The sequence below is a fragment of the Canis lupus genome, chromosome 18 (assembly GCF_003254725.2).
Source record: "Canis lupus dingo isolate Sandy chromosome 18, ASM325472v2, whole genome shotgun sequence".
Lineage (NCBI taxonomy): Eukaryota > Metazoa > Chordata > Mammalia > Carnivora > Canidae > Canis > Canis lupus.
This window is the reverse complement of record NC_064260.1, coordinates 53653544-53674052: the sequence shown is the minus strand read 5'-3', so window position 1 is coordinate 53674052 and position 20509 is coordinate 53653544. Positions and strand designations below refer to the sequence as shown.

General features: G+C 51.4%; 1 protein-coding gene and 1 long non-coding RNA gene across 7 annotated transcripts in view; one reads left to right on the top strand and one right to left on the bottom strand.

Annotated features, from left to right (window-relative positions):
• The window catches only part of LOC112659398 (uncharacterized), a 74887-nt gene that overhangs the window by 48821 nt on the left and 5557 nt on the right, over nucleotides 1-20509 (top strand). For 3 of the 5 annotated variants that reach the window (XR_004806750.2, XR_003136327.3, XR_004806745.2), the window contains exon 3: nucleotides 16414-16513. The exons of the other annotated variants lie outside the window; for them this stretch is intronic. This is a non-coding gene — a long non-coding RNA (uncharacterized LOC112659398). The remainder of the gene's footprint in view (nucleotides 1-16413; nucleotides 16514-20509) is intronic. 5 annotated transcript variants of the gene reach the window in all.
• On the bottom strand, nucleotides 901-19995 carry SLC22A8 (solute carrier family 22 member 8). Of its 2 annotated transcripts, XM_025446144.3 has the most exons (11): nucleotides 19772-19981; nucleotides 18647-19021; nucleotides 7973-8076; nucleotides 7256-7410; nucleotides 6392-6560; nucleotides 4013-4136; nucleotides 3708-3823; nucleotides 2567-2781; nucleotides 1775-1883; nucleotides 1425-1628; nucleotides 901-1336 (listed from the first exon to the last, which is right to left on the bottom strand). In XM_025446144.3, exons 1-11 carry the CDS (start codon nucleotides 19922-19924, stop codon nucleotides 1237-1239), a joined length of 1824 nt encoding a protein of 607 aa, XP_025301929.3. In that variant the 5' UTR covers nucleotides 19925-19981; the 3' UTR covers nucleotides 901-1236. The 2 variants fall into 2 exon arrangements, with proteins under 2 accessions (XP_025301929.3, XP_035557647.2); XM_035701754.2 differs by lacking the exon at nucleotides 18647-19021 and having other exon boundaries at nucleotides 19772-19995.

The following is a 20509-nucleotide window of genomic DNA, read 5'->3' as shown; positions in this document are numbered from 1 at the left end:
GTGAATGGGTGGAGCCCTGTGGGGGAAAGCAGAGGCTGCCTTCCCAAGGGGCTGGATGCAGAGTCCCAGTGAGAGACTGACTCTCTGCCGGGATTGGAAGGAACTTGGGGAACATGGGGTGCCATTGGCAGCCTTTGGCTTTGACTGAAGTTTTCTTGCTTAAATGGGACACAGAGCTATCCAGTGGCATGGGCCTGGGATGTAGATCAGAGACCTGGGGGAGCCACTGGATTGGGACCAGAGAGGCCCAGGGTTCTGTCTGCAGTTGCTCTGGGCTTGTTCTGACCTCTGTTCACACACACTGGGACATGTATGTGCCCACAGGGTATTTCCAACCATAAGACTTGCTATGGACTATATTGCATCCTCCCCTAAATTTATATGTTGGTGCTCTAACTTCCAGTGTGATGGTCATTGGAGGTAGGGCCTTTGGAAGGTAACTGGGCATAGAGGAGGTCATGAGGGTGAGGTGTCATGTGGAATTAGTTTTCTCAGAAGAAGAGACAGCAGAAACCTTGCTTCTCTCTTGCTCTTCCCACCAAGTGAGGACACAATGAGAAGGTGGCCATCTGCAAGGCAGGAAGAGGGCTCCTACTAGGAACTGAGTCTGCTAGCATCTTGATCTTGAATTTCCCACGTACAGAACTGGGAGGAAGAAATGTTTGTTGTTTAAGTGATCCACTTGTGGTATGTTGTGGTTGCAGCCTGAGCAGGCTTGGTGTATATGCACCTAGGGCACTCACACATGTGCACACAGGTTCACATCAGCCCAGCTTGTATGTACCTGTGTGCCCACACCTGCGTGTTACACACAGCACTGGTGGATGGATTTGCAGTGCACACGTCTGCATGGTGGCCTGTCCCCATCTCTGTGCCACCCCCATTCCTGAGCATTATGGCTTGAGTTCATTGTCATTTATTGAACCCTCCCATTGAAGAAAAGGGTGGGGAGCAAGAAGGAGAAGCTGTCTTTGTTAGGACTGAGTCAAGGAGTCCAGGGGGAACCCCTGGGGAAGGAGGGTGGGACAAAGGCGGCCAGTGGGGAAGGGCTATGGCAAGGCCTGGGCTGAGGGATGAAGAGGACAAGGGTAAGGTATAGAAAGGCCTATGGTGGAACCTTTGAACTGGAGCATGGACCTGCTCAGCGGCCCCCAAGGTGCCCTCAGAGCCCAGAGGCAGGCGAGGACCTGGCTAGGATTTGTTTCTGGAGGGCAGAGAAAGGGGGCTCTGTTGCCCTCAGCAGGGGTCCGGGCCTGGTCCACAAGGATGCAGAGGGATCCTCTGGGATGCTTCTTTTGCTTCTGGTTCCTGCTTTGGTTTCTTCGTCTGCCAGGACCTAGGGAAAGAGATCTCAGGAAAAGTCCTGGGTCTGGACCTACTTCCCCAGTGAGGAGTTCCAGAGGGACCAGAGGCAAGGGACTGACCAGGTCTCTATGTCTTCGATAGTCTCTGGCAAGGGCCGATTGAGGGTCTCAGGCAGGAACAGGGTGGCACTGCCTCCAAGGAGGGTGATGGTCCCAAATAAAACATTAGGGATGAAGGGCTGAAAGTCTGCTGTGATTTTCACCAGTGGGGCCGCCATGCTTCCTACACGAGTCCACAAGTTGCTTATGCCCATACCTGTTTGCCTTGGGAGAGTCCAGAGCAGGGGTTGGCAGCCTGTGTATGATTCTTAAAGGGCAGCTCTGGGACCCCTGGGCAGGAGCAGGAGGATGCCACAATCCCACCTGACCCTGCATCCTTTGGCTGGGCCGGCCCCGAGTCCAGCACCTACCGGATGACGGTGGGGTATAGCTCGCTCGTGTAGAGGAAGAGGCAGCTGAAGGAGCTGGACAGGCAGCCCTTCCCAAACACAGCCAGGGCTGTCCTCAGGGTTGGCAAATCTGCAGAGGGAAGAAAATGCGATGGACCTTGGGCTCAGGAGCACCTGAGTGTTCTCACTCCTTAGCGGACTCTGTCTCCCTTTTTGCTTTGGCTGCTGGAAAGCTCAGATCTAAATTTAAAGCTGAGTAATAGTCCCTCTGCTATTTCTAGTGATTTGCAGGCTGTCCTGCTGCAGTTGTGTTTTTCCCTGGCTCTGGTTCCCTACTCTCATATTTTGTTGTATATATGCTTGTCCTAAAATAGCTCAAGTTCCTTTGGAAGGATACGGGTATATCAACACACAAGCATCTATATAAAAGTGGCTTTTCCAAGGTCATGGTAGAGTAGGTTGTGGGGTCTTCCCTGAGCACTTAGCTCTGTGTTTTTCTCACACCAGCTTTTCTGTAGCCATGTCACCAGGCCATGCCCAATCCCTGAGCAATCCAATCCCACTAGCCAGACACCACCATACTTTGCCCAGTCTGAGTCAGATCTGGAAAGGAGCTTTGATATCATTTAGCCAACTGAGTTATTTTCTAGATGGGCGATATGAGCCCCAGAGAGCCCAGGGACCTGCTCAAGGTAACACAGATAATTAGGGGCACAGGCAGCAGAATTGGGGTCCCAGCCTGTGGTAACCTGTGATGTCCACGGAAGCATCGGGCCTCTTTCAGAGGGTTCTGGCCTAGCCCTGGCTTCTCACCCGAGGGCACAAAGATGAGAGCCAAGATGGACCCTCCTGCCAGGAGGAGAGCACAGGACTGGGTGATGTGTCGGCCCAGATGGTTTATAGAGAGGACGGCGATGAACTTGGCCGGAATGTCGACCCCACCAAAGATGAGCTGGAGGAAGTAAAGGTTCACTCCAAATTCTTCCACACCCATAGCCAAACTGTAGTAGGCAAAACCGGTGGAAAACCTGAGGGGAAGAGAGGGATTGATTGGCATCTGCAGCTGAACTGGTCTCTCCCCATACTGGTCAATGGTCACCAGGATGACGAACAGTTTCATTTCTTATCCCAACTGCAGCTAATTGGTAGGGGCTGCTGGAGAGTTGTTCTGAGCTCTTTGAGATTGTGTCTGGGCTCAGTGCTGGGATTCATTGGTTATGTCTGATGTGGGTATGGTCTAGGCTGTGGTGGCAAAGATGCCACATAATTGACTCCTGAGAATATCAGGACTGGCGGGACTCTGGGAGGCCAAAGGAGGTAGTAAATGATCTCTCTTGGTTGGGTAATAGTTTAACATCTAGAGTGGGAGAGGGGAGAGAGTCAAGCTGTGCATATGGGTTAGTTGCCTCCCCTTTCCCTCTCAAAACTGAGAGATGCCTTTTGAAGTCCCTGGACAAATTGGACCCTATTCATGTAGGGATAGAGGAGCGTCTCAGAACCTGGTTACAGAAAGGGCTATGTAGGAGCTGTAGAACGTCAGGCAGAAGAGAAGACTCAGGAGAAGCATGATTTCTGTCTTCCAGCTCTGAGGGCCAGCCTTGCTCTGTGGGATCCCCTAGGGCAGAACTGGACCAGTGGAGACAATGACAGAGAGGCATGGAATGGGGAAATTGCCATAGGGATGTGAGCTGTGATGGAGTCTGGAACATTTGCCTTGTGGGCAAGACCCAACATGGAAGCAGACCCTGATGGCCGGAGCCTAGTGTGTGGCGAGGACACAGAAGATTTATTTCCAGGATTGGGGTTGGGCTGGGGCAGCCCAGGGAGGAGATCTCTTGACTCCTCTTTGCAGATGCCCTAGGCCTTCCCCTTAGGTGAACCTGCCAGAAGCCTTGTTCATCACCCCTGTTTGGCAGAGGTGCTAGGGTGCGGGCAGGGAGGGGTGGGTGGTTACCAGGCCAGGGAAAGACAGAAGGTCACACGGCGCAGGTTGGGTGTCCGGAACAGGTCAGCGACACTATACTTGGCCTTGGCCAAGGAGATCTCCTTCTGCATGCTGAATTTGAGCTCCTTTCGGCAGAGGAGAGGAGTGTCATTAGTGATCAGCTGGTGGGCAGGAGGGAGGAGAGAGGGAGGTGCAGGCCTGGTGTCTCTGGAGGACTTTGCTTGGGGCATTGGCTATGATGTTGGCTTATGAGCAGGGAAGCAGAGGCAAGAGGAGGGCTCCTGCTCCAGACTATAATCCCTCTCTGCTCCTACCTCCATGCGCAGTTTCTCTCCTTCTTCCTTCTTGCCATTGAGGGTAGCCACCCGCCGGAGTATTTTCAGGGCCTTTGAGAATTTTCCAGACACGACCATCCAGCGTATGGACTCTGGTATCCACCTGGGTGCCAGAATCAAGTCACAGTGACTTGCACCCTGCCAGAACCTTGTTTGAGGGGCCGGAAGGACTGAGGGGTAGGAGGTCCAGAAACCCGAGCTGTTTTACTGCAGATTTCATGGAATTTAAACGGGGCCAAGCTTTGCACCTGGACTGCCTGCAGCCAGCACAAATTCTATCATTCTCTTCTTTCCCCTTCCAGAAGAGCTCTTCCTCTGCCCCCTACCTGGGCCACTTGTTATCCTTGGGTGTCTTCCTTAGCTAGGAGACTTGGGCCTCGGCCAAGGCAGGTGCATCCTGGGGAAGGGACGGCATGTTCGAGGCTAGACAGCTGGAGGATCCCGTACATTCACCTCCCCAGCCTTCCTTGGGCTGCATCCCAGGGTGAAGAAGGGGCAGGGCTGCAGCCCTGCGGCAGCTTGAGAAGGTGGCTTGGAGTAGGGATTGTGGCTTAGGGAATGGGTTTGAGGCAGAAGACCAGTTCTGCTAGAGTACAAGCACAGCATAAGGTCCTGGGATTGGTGAGTGGGCAGCCGATGTCACTTTCCCCACCTTTAGGCTATACTTTTGGGGTTGGTTCACCCTGAGCAGACCCCGAGTGTCATTAGGCTAAGAGGAGTAGAGGAGGTGGATGTGTGTGTGGGGGTGGTACAAAGGATTGATGTTTTAAAGAAGTCTGGTCTGAGTGGGGTCAGTTATGTCTGTGGCCTCCACCGGCATCCAGGACTTGACTCCAGGGAGGGCCTGGGGGAGTAGGCATTGATCATCTAGCCTCAAACCACAAGCCCAGCCGACAGTGACAGTGGTGGCCTCCTAGGTTCAAAGCTATCCTGCTGGCCTTGTGGTCTCATTTCTGCTTAGGCAAGGTCGACAGTGAGTTCCTCCCACACACCACAGCCAGGGCCTGGAATCTGACCTCCTCTCCCCGCAAATAGTAACAGATTCTTCTGATTAAGGAGCCTTCCTGCAGACCAGGCAAACATAACCCGGGTGATGGGCATTATTGTCTTCATTTTGCCTAGGAAGATCTTGAGGCTCAGAGTAGGTGAGGCTTGACCCAAGTCACAGGGGGAAGGGGCCTAAATTCTGGACCGTACCCTGTTGACCATCTGCCCTTACTTTGCCCTCAATACTCTCTGTTCTTTGTCTGCTCCCATCCCTGGCTGTGAACATTCCCTGGCTCTACCCTGGACCCTCCGACCACCTCTCTTTCCACAAGATTGTCCATCCCCCTCTAGATGATTCTATTCTCATTTTCAAATAAAGGCCCATCCCAGTTCTGTGTCTTTATGTGCAAACCTGGCACAGGGCAGGGGGTGGGGGTGGGTAGCTTCACTTATCTGAGCTTCCTTCCGTTCCCTCATCTGTAAAGTGAGACAATAATGCCTCCTTCATACAGAGATGCCATGAGGATTGGGATGACCTAGGTTGATGCCTAGGAAAGGGCCTTGCACATAGTAAGTGCTCAGTAAAGGGTCACTCTGAGTCGGTTAAATGTCCGACTCCTGGTCTCAGCTCAGATCTTGATCTCAGGGTCATGGATTCAAGCTCCACATTGGGCTCCATGCCCAGCATGGAGCCTGTTTAACAAACAAACAAACAAACAAACAAACAAACCAACAAACAAAAAACAAATTATATTTTGGGGATTCAGGTCCTGTTTTCAACATGCCTTAGGTCTGAGGTGATGATAGTGAGCTCTTGACCTATTTGGGGTCTCTGACACACCAAGACACCTTGATTTTCCTAGATTCCCAGGCTTGGGTTTTCCATTCCTTTATATTTCAAATTTAGAAGTCACCAAACTCTGTGGATTTGTCTTTCAAAATGCCTCTCAGACTCGTTCCTGAGGTTCCTCTTACCTTCACAGACATGTCCCTTCTCTCTTTCATCCCCACCCACATGGGTCTGTCCTTGTGTCACAAACAAGCTTGATCAGGCCTTCCCGCAACACAGACACATTCAGAGGCATTCTCTGTCCCTCCACATGAAGTTGAGGCTCCTTGGCTTTCTGTGTTCTCTACAGTCTGGCCCCATACCCTGTATTTCAACTCAGCCCCTTCCTCCACTGACCGCCCCCCAGACACTTGCTCCTGCAGCATACCTTTGTGTATTAATTCCTCCTTTCTGGAATGCCCTTCCCGACTCTGGAACAGAGGTGTCCTGGGATAGAGTCAGCCAGCCTGGTCAGACATGGGCTCCCCCTGTTTGGCCCCAGCGGGCATAAGGAGGGAGATGAAGAGGAGAGGGCCACATACCAGGACAACAGGAAGAAGGCGAAGAAGGGAATGGACACGGTTAACTGTAGCCAGCGCCACTGGGGGATGGCATAGGCCAGGCCAGGCAGAAGGAACTGGCCAGCGGTATAGAAGTAACCCATTAAAGTTGACATGATGGCCCGCGTCTGGATGGACACGCATTCGACATCTGCAGGAGGAGCCCAAGGACCAGATTAAGATCGTGCTGGGCCCTGGGCAACCTTCCCATGAAGGAACACCCGCTCCTGCCCACCCCACAACAGCTACTTGATCTGACGCCGATCGTAAGGGCTCATTGCCCCCATACCAATGCTATGAATAAAACTCAAGAAGGTGGGACTCAAACTTAGGTCTCTCTGACTTCTAAGCCCACACTCTTTTTTTTTTTTTAAAAGACTTAAAAAATTATTTTTAAGTAATCTCTATACCCAACATGGGGCTCGAACTCACAATCCTGAGATCGAGTCACATGATCTACCGACTCAGCCAGCCAGGTGCCCCCCACCCCTACTCAAACCCACGCTCTTGACTGCCTCACTAGAGGCAAACGACTTCCCTTGTTAGGCTTCAATGTCCGTGTCTATAAAATGAGGACAACAGTGTCACCTCCTTGTGTGTGTGGACTGAATGGGATCCTGTACCCGGTAGACCGTGAGGCCCGGGGTAGGGTCCTCCGTATTGATAGCTGCTGCTATTATGCTTCCTGTTGTTCTTACGCTCAGAGAGGGCCTCTGAGATCCTGAGAGGGGCAGCATCTTACGTGACCAAAGTCACAGGGAACCTGTGTTGGGCCAGGCCCTTGGTTTCGGGCTGGATGCCCCCCTTCCAACTCATCTTCCCACGCCCCCTCCCCCTGTGGCTCACTCAAGATCGCAGTGCTCAGGACAATCCCTGAGATGCTCCAGCCACACAGGAAGCGGAAGACCATGTAGACGGAGAGGCTGGGGCTGAAGGCTGCACTTGAGCCGCTGGCTGCCAACAGCAGGTAGCTACAGGTCAGGACGGGCTTGCGGCCAAACCTGGAACTCACAGGAGAGGAGAGACGGGGTTAGCCACGGTGAGCTAGCTGAGACAGTGACTCTGCAGGTCTCAGGGCAAAGAGTTGGACTCCCTACCTCCCAAAGGGGGTAGGCAGGGCATGTAAACTCCTTCTTTAGACAGAGCCTCACTGGTAATTGCTATGTTTTTTGACAGGTTTGCAGTTACAGGTTCAAGTTAATGAGTGATCACCTGCCCCCTGCTTAGTGGCCTGAGCAGAGGTCAAGGGACTTCCTTCCTATCCCCAAACAGTCCGTGCACCCCACCACCACTGCCACTGCCACATAGGCGCTACACTGCGTCTGAAAATCTTGAGGCTTTTCCCCAGGGTCTGAGGAGGTAGGAAGATTCCAGCTCAGAGCTTTGGGGCAGAGAGAGGGTTGTGCCCTGAAAGGGAATGGGACTTGCCCAAGGCCGCATGGCAGGGACTGTGCCTCCTGCCTCCCCTGGCTCTCTGCTTCTTTGGGCATGCATGGGGGGGTCAGAGTGAGGTGGGATGTCCTCATAGATTGTGCCCCTGCTCCAGAGGCCCCAGGGTCTCACCTGTCCGACAGGTCTCCCAGCACGATCCCCCCGATCAGTGTGCCTGCCATGAAGAGAGACTGGGCCACCTCCTTCAGTTTGTTGGAGCTGCACACCAAGTCCCACTGCACAGGAGAAAGGCAGTGGCAGCCTGGCTCCATCTGGACCACCCTCCCAGCCACGCTCAGCCGGTGCCCCCCAGGGGCCGCCTTCCCCAGCACTGTCTCCTGACTTCCCTGAGCCTGGCCTCCTCCTCCCAAGGCCAGTTCTGCTTACAGCCAGACCCCGGGCTCCTCGGGTCTGCCTGTGGCTCTTTGGGTCCCTGACCCTGAGTGTGTACTGACAGTTCCTCTCCAGCATGTGTGGTCTGTCAGGAGCTTGCAGGATCTGCTTAGCTGTCACATTCAGGGGCTGCCTAGATCTCTCTTTCCTTTTTTTTTTTTTTTTTTACATTTTTAAAATTAAAAAAATAAAATTTATTTATTTAAAATATTTTATTTATCTATTCATTAGAGACAGAGAGAGAGGCAGAGACACAGGCAGAAGGAGAAGCAGGCTCCTCGCAGGGAGCCTGATGTGGGACTCAATCCCAGGACCCTGGAATCACATCCTGAGCCGAAGGCAGACACTCAACCTCAACACTCAACCTCCTGAGCCTCCCAGGCATCCCTAAAAAATAAAATTTAAATTCAATTTGCCAACATATAGTATAACACCCAGTGCTCATCCCATCAAGTGCCCTCCTCAGTGCTCATCACCTAGTTACCCCATTGCCCTGCCACCATCCCTTCCACAACCCTTTGTTTGTTTCCCAGAGTTAGAAGTCTCTCGTGATTTGTCTCCCTCTCTAATTTTCCCCACCCAGTTCCCCTCCTTTCCCTTACAATCCCTTTCACTATTTCTTATATTCCTGGTATGAGTGAAACCATATGATGATTGTCCTTCTCCGATTGACTTATTTCACTCAGCATCATACCCTCCAGTTCCATCCACGTTGAAGCAAATGGTGGGTATTCGTCTTTCCTGATGACTGAGGAATACTCCATTGTATACACAGACCACGTCTTCTTTATCCATTCATCTGTCAAAGGACATCGAGGCTCCTTCCAAAGTTTGGCTATCGTGCACATTGCTGCTGTGGACATTGTCTCTCTCTCCTCCACGGGGAACACTGCTGCTCCATCCCACATCCCCTGTCTCTGTCTCTCAAATCTCTCCTCCTTGGGAATACCTTCCATCCACATTCACTTCATTTCTCCCTCCCCTTCAAAGCTGAATCTCTTGAATGAAAAGCTCTACTTGCTGTCACCCCGGCCTCATCTCCTGATCATTTCTCAGTTCTGCACTGCCCCCACCCCCCACCCCCCCCCCCCCGGCACCACGCTGTTGACACTGTGCTCTCCAGAGCCCCCTATGAGGTCTTTTTCACTGAGCCCCCTGGAACCTTCTGTAATCTGACCTTCTGGCAGCCCTTGGCATTGCTGATGCTGACTCTCCCTCTGCCAGATCTTCCTCTCCCTATTTACCACTCCTCCTCTTCCTCCATGGGCTCCTTTCTCCCTAGGGCTCTTTATGGGTCTCCCTCTCTTTTATCCATTCTCCTGAGGAAACATCACCTGCTCCTATGGCTTCAATTTCTACTTTGTGAGGAAGACTCCAACCCATATTTTCAGCCCTACCTCTCTTCTGGCCCTGAGACCAGTTGAGTCAGTTGCATTCTGGAAAATTCTACTAGATGATGTCTCAGGGTCACCTCAGAGTCAACGAGACTTGTGCCCCACTCCTCACGGGGTCTCGATCTCAGTGGCTGGGAACCCCACCTTGCCTCATCCCTCTCCAGGGCACTATCAATCCATCTTCCAGTTTCTAACTTTTGAATATTTCTGGAATCTGGATTCTTCTCTTTCCACTGCTACTATCTTAGTGCAAGGTTAATAATAATGGCTGATTTCATGGAGGGCTACAGGGCACCCGGCACTGCTGTAAGGAACCACTTCCCAAGCTTTAACCTCTTCAGTCCCCACAACAACCCACAATGCTGGGGCATAACTATCATCATCGTCCCCATTCTACAGATAAGGAGACTGAGGCCCACTAATGATGACTGTGGAGATCTTCAGACAGGGCTCCCAGCCTTTGATTTCAGTACCTTCTATTCATGCTTCTGCTAACCTGCATGACTTTCTAAAACACCACTCAGGTCAGGTTCCTGTCTTGCCTAAAGCACTCCCTGGCTTCCTCCTGCCCTTTGGGTAAAGAGAAAGCTCTGTTGGCACAGATTTATAAAGCCCTCATGCTCTGGCCCCTGCCTACCTGTCTGGCCTAATCTCTGCTAATCCCCAACATACACCCTTTGTCCAGCTGTCTTGAACTACTTGTGTAATGAACTGGAGAATTTTATTCACTGAAAATGCCTCGCAAGAATGTTTTGGAAATGAAACAGTGTGGGGGAAGAACCATGCATCCCAGAGAGCTCTTTCCACTTTTCCTCTGCTGGAAGTGAGGGGGATGGAGTGGATGAAGACTCCAGGTCTTCCGGCTGTCTCCTGGTGGCCCAGAATGGCCAGTGAACCCAGTGGGCTCTTCTGGCTGAGAAGGGAGCCTGCATGGTATGTGTATGGTGATGCAGGAGGGTAAAGAGTGAAGGAGGAAGTGAGGGGGTGTGAGGAGGAGTATGCCAGAGGGTGTTTAGAGAGACTTCCGGTACTTTGTGGTATGCTGTGGGAAGCTCCTTTAGGAAAATCTAAAGACCTACTGTCCACCTAAATTCACTCACATCCTCCCCCCTTCCAAAATAAGCAGTACATTTCCCAGGTGACCCAGTAATAAGTGGGGCCACATAGTTCTTGACAATGGATTGTAAGTGGAAGAAATGCTTTTCTTTCCACCTCATTTTATTAAGAGAGAATCCATGGTCTGGACTTGAATGCTTTCTCCCTTCCTCTTGGTGGGAATGGTGACAACTAGAGCAACTCTGGAAGCCATGTATTAAATATGGCGAAGCTGCTGTCAATCTGGGTCCCTGAATAACCCTATGGATAAAACTGCCCATTGACCTGAAATTCCCACCTTAGATCTATTGCACGAGGAAGAGAACCACTTCTGTATCCTGCAAACCATTGAATTATTGTTGACTCTTTTATGGCAACATAGCCTATCCTGATAGGCCACAAGAAATTGCAAATGGAAATTTGATTCCCCCCCTCCCCCCCAACCTCTGTGTCACTTAGTGCTTTAAGAAATCATTCTGTTTGGATCATGAGAGGGTCAATGTCAGACCCATCTGTGTTAGTTTAAGGCTGTTGCCCTTCTCCACTGTCTGAGATCACATCTGCTGGGTCTTGGTTCATACCATGCTATTTGTGGTGAGGTACGCATTAGAATAACTGTCACAAGTCAGTTTCTACTTGAAAAATGAGCAATTTACAGGAAATATAATTCTTAGGATAGGCTTTCAGTCATGTTTAAAACATGCCCAAATCTTTATAGTGGCCAATAAGTTCCTGCAGAATCTGCTCCCAGATTTATCCCTGTTACCTTTCTGCTCTCATTTGCTACTACTATTTCCCCACATACTTCACTGTAGTTGGTCTTCTTGCTGTCTCTTAAACATGTCAGGCACCTCGGACTCTTGGCATATGGTGTTTTCTTGGCCTGGAAAGTTCTTTCCCTAGGTAGCTACTTGGCTTGCTCCTTCACCTCCTTCAGATCTTTGCTCAGACATTATCTTCTCAGTGAGAACTCTCTTGACCACTCTATTTAAAATTATAACTCCCAGAAGTCTACATTCCTCCACCCCACTTTCTTTTCTTTATAGCATTTGTACCATGAGACATATTATATAGTTCCTTTTTGTGTGTTTATTTCTCCTGCAAGGTTATCATCTTGATGAGGGGAGAGTGTTTAGTTTGTTTTGTTCACTACTATACTTCCATTGCTTAGAACAGTGCCTGCTACATAGTAGGCACTCATTAAATACGGTTTTTTTTTTAGATTTTATTTATTTATTTATTTGTGTGTGTGTGTGTGTGTGTGTGTGTGTGTGAGAGAGAGAGAGAGAGAGAGAGAGAGGCAGAGACACAGGCAGAAGGAGAAGCAGGTTCTATGCAGGGAGCCTGACGTGGGACTCGATCCCGGGTCTCCAGGATCATGCCCCGTGGCTGAAGGGGGCATTCCACAGAAAGAATAGAGAAATGGAAAACCTTCATGGTTAGGATATGCTGATGTCTAAATGAGAATTCATAGGGTCTACATCCTAGATACTATGTGGAGGACAGTTTTGCTTTGCCAGAATGATTGTATGTCAGGATGGAGAGTGTCTAGGCTTATATGTAGGATCTATAACCACGTGTTAGAAAGGAGGACTGGAAAAACATCACAATCAGACTCGAAAAGCTTCCTTGGCAACGGTCTACTAGGGAAGGGTAAAATGAGGGTTTAAAGCTCAGAAGAAGGGCTTTGTGGTTAGAGCTTAAAAAAAATCTTGGATCTCAAATGTATACTCTTAGTTGTTCCCAGAGATTTCATGGCTAATACAAATCATAAGAGCTGATGATAAAAATGTGGCCAGGGTTGCCCTGCAGATCAACACAGATCCATGGGGCTCAGATCTTGGATGTGCAACTGCTATGGGTGAAATTGTGTCCCCTGAAAAGACAGGTTGAAGTCGTAACCCCTTAGCATGTGGTCTTATTTGAAAATAGCATTGTGGCAGATATAGTTAGTTAAGATGAGGTCATCCTGGGGTAGGTCTGGGCCCTTAACCCAATATGACTGGTGTTCTTGTCAGAAGAGAAGATACAGACACAGAGATAGAACATCATATGACAATGGAGGTAGAGACTGGAGTGATGCATGGATAAGCCAAGGAATGCCAAGGATCATGGACAACCCCCAGAAACTGGAAGAGGCAAGAAAGGGTTCCTCCTTAGAGCCTTGGGAGAGAGCATCGTTACATCTTAATTTTGGACTTATTGTTTCCAAAACTATGAGGTGATATGTTTCTGTTGGTTTAAGCCACCCTGCTTGTTGTACTTTGTTATGGAAATTCTAGGAAATAGATATACTGTGTGATTCCCGTATGTTTGGAGGACCTGTGGGCTTGGTAGGTGGTGATAGCAAGAGGATTGGGAATGGGAGAGTGTGGCCATGAGGGAACCAGAAATAGAATTGGAGAGATTTTTAAAGGCATCCTGGAATTTGGGGTCGGGGAGTGGGGAGGGAAAGATACCTAGAGACATTTTAGGCATTCTTCTGTATGGTTAGATGTACCGAACTCCTGAGTAGGCCTTGTTAAGAAAACCTATAGCTGAAGGCTTGATTAGTCTTAAAGGTGTTGAGAATGTGGTTTATGTTCCTTTGATTTTGACTCAATGCCCAGGCTGGGCCACATGGAGTCTGCAGTTTGAGTCGGTTACGCTATCGCTATCGTTAGATTCCGTGACAGCGTCAGGAATTCCTTTCTGCTTTTACACTTGTCATTGTGTCCCTCCCTGTTCTAGTCATGTTGCCAGTCTTTCAGGCCCTGGAGACAGAACAGGAAAGCTCAAGGCCCCGAGAGGAATCGCAGCGGTCCTGTGGGGAGGGCCTGTGTATTGAGGCCCACTCTGGCCTCGGGGAGCTGCAGGGTGGGTTTTTGGACTCTCAGACAGAGCAGGCACCCACAGGGCTGAGATTCAGTGCTGTGGGAGCGCTGGGCTACAGCTCCTCTCCAGGGAACCTAGAGCCCACAATCCATGCTCCCCACACTTTCCAGACTTGAAAGAAAGGCCTTTGTTTTCTCTTAATGTCCTAGTAAAGCTCTTTCTGAAAAATTCCAACCTTGTCTTTGCTGAACTCAGAGAAAGGAATGTGTGGTCGCCCCTGCCAGGAAAGCTTAGGGGATCAGGGCAGGGGTGTGGGGTGTGGTGGGGGGTGGGGAGACTCCCTCCACTCCGGCTGGACCCTAGATGTGCTCGCTCGCATCACCTGCATGGTCCTCCCAACTGAGCCTCCTTCGGAAGGAAGTCCCTTGTTATCCTGTTCTACAGATGAGAGGACTGAAGTGGAAAGGGGAGCCAACACCCCAGGTCACTGGCTGTGGGGGTGGAGCTGGGACCTGTGCTCAAGCTTGCAACTCCCATTCCCTCCTGTGAGAGGAGGGCTAGGTGGAAGCCCTGGAGTGTGGCCAAGCCACGGGCCCCCTCGAATCTCAGGACATGTCTGTTAACCATAATAGTGACAACAACAGCCACAGGGGCCGCTGACGTTAGCTGAATGTTCTGCAGGGGCCATGCACTGTGCTAATGCTGTCTTTGCATGGTCTCCTGTCATTAAGAAACCAGGACTTCTGGCCTCGTGACATTCCTAGTAAAGGGCAGAGTCAGGAAGTGAACTCTGTTGCTTGACCCTGGCTCATGATCACACATTGTCCTTCTAGGGGGTGGCCCCTTGCCTCCACTAACTAGGGTCACCTGGACCTCAGCTGGTTGCCAGATCCCACGCACCTTTATTACCACCCTCTACACTGCAGCTGGCATATTCAGACCCTGCCTCCACTCTACAGACCCACCTCTAGGTGAGGCCCAGCCATTGTTTTACCTCTGCCACATGGGGACCTAAACCCTGCTCACCCCACCCCTAGCAGATGGAGCACAAATTTGCCACAGTTGGAGCCACAGACAGAAAAATCACTGTGCTGGTAACCAGTGCCTTGCTGGGTCTGGCCACTGACACTTTCCTGGCTGTTTAGGGGCCTCTTCCATGGGTTCTCACAGCTGAGAGTTCAGGGGCCCAGGCCTGATGAGCAGCTGACCCAGAAAAGGGTACCCTGAGGACTGGTGAAACCCTGCGTTTGTTGGAATGCAGATTCACATGGCCCCGAGTGCTAGAATGGTATCTGGGAACTTGACTGGCACAGATGTGAATTGATGCTTGACCAAGTACAAGACCTGCAACCTCTGTTCTTGGCAGGCTCCTGGGAACCTGAGGCTCACCCTGAAGAGGAAGCCACTTTCCAGCCGTCAGCAATGTCTGGATCCCTCCTTCCGGCATCTGACAGGGCAAGGCCTTCATTCAGCAGAATCTGAGCACTTTACTATGCACCTAGCCCAGTGATGAAAAAGATGGGATGGAGGCGCACCTGGGTGGTGGTCGGTTAAGCGCACGACTCTTGGTTTCTGGTCAGGTTGTGATCTCAGGATTGTGATCTTAGGGTCGTGATCTCAGGGTTATGAGATCAAGACCTGCATCAGGCTCTGTGCTCAGTGCAGAGTCTGCTTGAGATTCTCTCTCCTTCTCCCTCTGCTCCTCCTGTTCATGTTCTCTCTTTCTCTCAAAATAAATAAATGAATCTTTTATTTTATTTTAAAGATGGGTTAGAGAGACACCTTCCCTGTCCTGGAGGAAGTGCTGCCACCAGAGGACGTGGATCTGTGAACAACAGCCTCCAGTGGCCACAGCGTGCTCGTTCACACTGACTGTTTGTGGGTGGGGTTACACAGTCTTAAGGAGCCTGATGGCCTGGCTTTAACTCCTAGATCCATAATTTATGAAATGTGGTGCCATGGGCCAGGGTTTCCTCATCTGTACAAATGGGACAAGAAAGGTGCTAACCTCAGGGTTGTTGTGAGGATTGAATGAATTAATATGGGCCAAGTGCTTAGAGCCATCTGGCACAGGGCAAGTATGCAGTAAGTGGTAGCGATGATTGTTATGTCACTGCTTCTTGCACAGTTGTCTCTCTGGCTAGCTTCCAAGTGTTTAGAGGACATGGATGGTAGCTTTCATTCCTTCTCTCTGATTTCCCAGGGTCCAGCTGTACAGCAAGTCACCCATACATCTGGGAACTTCTTTATAGATACTGAGGCATCTTTGATTCTCCCCCCAGGTCCCATGGATTCTGACTCCTGAAAACTCTGGTGTCTATTCCCACTGTTCCTTCCAGTTATTATCTTTTCCCTGGATCCCTGTAGGAGCCTGCTAACTGGTCTCCCTGCCCTGGGACTAGAACTCTCCAAAGCCACTCTCTGTCCTGCAGAGTGACCATCCCTGGAGGGTGACCTGAACGCACCACTCCTACTCAACACCATTCAATGGCTCTCTGTTTTCTCAGAACAGAGGCAACACCCGGGCCTTAGCATCCAAGCCAGGTCCTCTTCTCCAGCCCCATGTCTGGTGGCCTCCATACCCCATGGCTTCGCCCCTCCAGCCTTCACCTGTCTCTTGAAATCCTGACTGTTTTGTTCTCATCCTGCTCCTGCACATTTGACTCCCCATGCGGTGGCTTTGGCCTGGGGCACACTTGCCCACTTCAACCTGTCTGCTTACTCTCTCCCTTGTCACACCCAGTGGAGTGTTGCTGATTCCAGCTGGCCTTCGTGGATCCCCCTCCAGGCTGGTTAGATGCTCCTACTCTGGGCTCCCAGAGCACTCTGAGTGTATAAAGCTCATATCCATTCATTCCACAAATACTTATTTCACAGAGTGCCTCCTCTGGGCCAGTCACTGTTCTAACTGCTGGGGATCCCTGCCTCAGGAAGCTGCCGGTGGTCCTGGAGGGGTGGCTCTGTCTCCAAATTAGAGGTGAGTTCCTGCAGGGCAGGCAGGGAGCCGGTGGACTTTGCCTCTGTGTCCTCAGTAGTATGCATGTGGTTGTTAGTAAATGTTTGTTTGATGCTTTTGGGGCACTGAGCTTGGCACTGGAGAGAAAAAGTAGCTATGACGGGGAGGAAATATAATCTAGGGGATATGAGAACAAGTGTAATAGTTAGGAGCATGACTCTGGGGCCAGGTACCTGAGTTCAGATCCCGAATCTGCCGCTTTATTAGTGGTGTGAACTTGAACAGGCTCCTTAACCTTCATGCTTCGATTCTCCCATCTGAAAACTGAGCTTATGATACCAACTACCTTATAGTGTTGTCAGCAAGGTTAAAATTGTTAATATTTATAAAGTGCTTAGAACAGTACATGGCACATAGTACATGCTTTATATAAGAATAAATATCTATTAAACACACGAAAAACAGGTATAGAGACTAGGAACGTAGATAATCTTGGATTCAAATCCTACCTCTGCCAGGTCCTAAGCATGTGTAATCCTGGGAAAGGCTCTATATGCCACCTCCTGGGATTCCAAGAGCCCTGCACGCAGCTTGTCTGGCACAGGACTGGCACAGGGTAAGCTCTTTGAAATATAGCTCTCCTAATGAGGCAAAAGCAACATACTGCCCTGAGGGACCCATGGGGCCTGAGGGGACAATGAAAACACTGGCCTCTGTTCCCTGCTTAGATGCCCTACCCTCCGGGAAGCCTCCTGGAATCCCATGGTTCCTCCCTTCCCTGCTTCCTCCTTTCAATGGCCAGAAGCCTGTATCCCTCTGTGCCTCTTGTGGGTGTTTGCTTTAATCCTAGTTCCTTTTTTTTTTTTTTTTTTTAAGATTTTATCCATTTATTTGAGGGAGAGAGAGTGAGAGCATGCAAGCAGGGGGTAGGGGCAAAAGGAGAAGTAGACTTCCTGCTGAGCAGGGAGACTGATGTGGGGGCTCCATCCCAGGACCCCAGGATCATGACCTGAGCCAAAGGCAGATGCTTCACTGACTAGCCACCCAGTGCCCCAAATCCCAGTTCTAAAACTGACCTGCTCTGTGATACTGGACTCTCACTTCCCTTCTCTGAGTTTTGGATGCATAAAAGGAGATAATATCACGGTGAGAATCACAATGTGTACAAAGCACCAAAATGTGCCTGGCAGTTTGCAGATCCTCCATAAATGCCCTTTCCTATTTCCTCTCCCTCCTCCTACCATGGTCCCCTGACTGGCCTGTCACAGTTTGTTCGAGGGTCACATTTGCCTCTGTCATTCCTGGGGATGGCAGGTGGAAGAATCAGAGAGTCAGCAAAGGGCTGAACGAATGGCAGGTAAACCCTTGAGTAACTCTGGGAGTTTTGGGGGTCTGCTCGGGCACTTTTCCACACACCTTGTACACTGTCTGATCCCTGCTCCGCACAGCCTCCCATCTTGGGACAGGATGGAATTTCCTTCTTTCTCCTTGTTGCCTGGCTAACTCCTTTTTTTTTTTTAATTTTTAAAGATTTTATTTATTTGTTAGAGAAAGATTGAGAGTGAGTGAGCACACCAGCATGAGGAGGGAGAAGCAGACTCCTCGCTGAGCAGGGAGCAGGGATCCCATTACTCCAGGATCATGACCTGAGCCGATGGCAGATGCTAAATTGATGGAGCCACTCAGGTGCCCCCTGGCTAACTCCTGAAAGACATTCTTATCTCAGCCTGAGGGTCACTTCTTCGGGATGCATCCTCCCAGGCCTGCCCCGGACCCCTGTGCCCAGCCCTAAGGACTTTGACGTTGTAATTTTACATTTCTTTATGTGGTACTTTCATCAGTTAACGTTCCCTCACAGGGCTGTGGACCCTGTGGTGGCAGGGACAGAGCATTTTTGTATCCTTATCGCTTAGCACCATGCCTGGCACAGTGTTGAAGAAATGCTTGCAACTCTGTGAAGAAGTCTAACTTTCGGGTTTGTCTGCATCTGCACCAAGTCCTTCCTCTTGGCCTGTCTAGTGCCCTGCTCTCTAGTCCCAGTCCTCGAGAGACTAGAGCCCAGCCTGTCCCCCTGCCTGTCCCCCTGCCCCCGAGCATGGCAGGGTATGGGGGTGCGTCTGGGGGTGGAGGAAGAAGGGGTGTCTTTGGGCATACCTCAGTCACGATGGAGCTCGTGGTGCTGAGGTCATAGACCCAGCCATCCAGGCATGGCTCGGTGGCCCCCTGGGTGTCGTTGGGCAGGCTGGCATTGGGCAGATGTATGAAACGGAGGCACATCTCAGGCTTCCCATTCTGGTCCTTAGGAAGCACCCAGAGCCCCTCGGAGGCGTTGGGGGGTGGGTGGCAGTGGTGGGCAGGCGTGGTAGCTGTGAAGATCTGCAGCAGGTTGTGGTTGGCCAGGTTGAGGATTGGGAGGCCTAGCAAGACCAGGTTCAGGAACTGGAAGGGGCCATTGCTGCCCACACGGTCCATGAGCTCAGAGAAGGCCATGGCACTAGGCAGGATGAGCCAGAGCTGCAGGCAGGGCACCTGGCCAGGGAGAAGTAAGTAGGCATGTGGGTCCTGTGTGGGTGTTTGTGGATAGGTGTGGAAGCACAGTGGGATGGTGTGCCAGGTGTATGCGTGAGCACCAGTGTGTAGAACAGTGTGTGTATAAATGTGCACAGGTAGGGGCTTGGGTGCGTGTGTCCGTAGATTTACGCAGATACATGAAGACACAGCCAGTGGCATTTAGTGGCATGGGCCACAGGTGTGTTTGGATGTGTGTGCACAGGGGTGTGTCTACAGTGATGTGTATCTTGAGGCTGGAGTGTAAGGTGCAGCTGTGCGAGGTTGGGTATGTGCTGTGTGTGTGTGTGTGTGTGTGTGTGTGTGTGTGTCTGTGAGGATGCATGTGCTCAGAGAGGCTGGTCACACATGCCGCATGCATGGGGTGGTGCAGGCCCCACAGCTGGGACCAAGGGTCGTGGACATTGGCAACAGGGGCCGGATGGTGGGGGGAGGTGGGGAGGTCCCTGCTCCCCCTGAGCCAACACACAGTGTTAGCGGAGCCCAGCAGAGCCTGCTGCAAAGGTCTCCCCCAAGCCTGGAGTCTCCTGGCTTTTGGCTGTCCTCTGGGGCTGGGTCCCCCAGGCTGGGGCAGCAGAAAGGGCCCAGGCAGGTCCCAAAGCACATAAGGGACTTGGCCAGTTGCAGTAAGGAAGCAAGGCCTGACCTTGGGGGCTTCTCGGGGGCCTATTGGGGCTGGGGCTTGTGGGGGGCGTCCCCATTTCTCCTTACCTGGTAGTTGGGCCTGGCTCCCTCCGCTGGGGCTGGCGGTGGAATGTGGCTGAAGCCCTTTGACTGTCCCACAGTCTGGTCGCTGCTGTAGTTGGGGAGCTCAGCGCCAACAAGCTCTGCTTCTGCCTTCCCGGGGGGACTTATATAAGGCATAAGTTGTTTCCCAGGCTAATGTTTGACTTTCTTTTGAGAATTAATGGTGCTGGCAAGGGAGGGTGCTGGGGACCCACCGAGCTTGGCTTTCGTCAAAGAGCTGCCTCAGCAAAGGCTGGGGAGGTGGTGTGGCTGAGCCTAGCAGGGCTGCTGGCCACCCAGGGGTAGGTGGCCAAGGCAAGCTGGCCAGAGGGGGGTCAGGGAGGGGTCCGATCTGGGTCCTGAGGACCCAGGGTCTTCTTTGTGCACCTGGCATGTGGGCCACTGATAGGGGTGCTGCGCGGGCATCACTTCCCCTGCCTGCTGCCTCCTGAGAAGCAGCCTGGAGCCTCATCTCCCAGGAAATGGTAAGGCACGTCCAGCAGAAAATGTCACCAGGTCTGGCCCTGCAGGCTCCGGGCTTTCATCCGCCGGGCTCCTGGGCAGCCAGGGATCCCCTGCCTGAATCTCAGGCTCTGCAGAACAGCACCCTTCCACCCGCGCTCTCCATGGACAGGCTCCTCTTCTGATCAGTTGCTTCCCTTTGGGGACAAATCGTTGTCCCTAGTGTTTTGTTCTTTTCTCTGAATGATTTTAATTATAGAA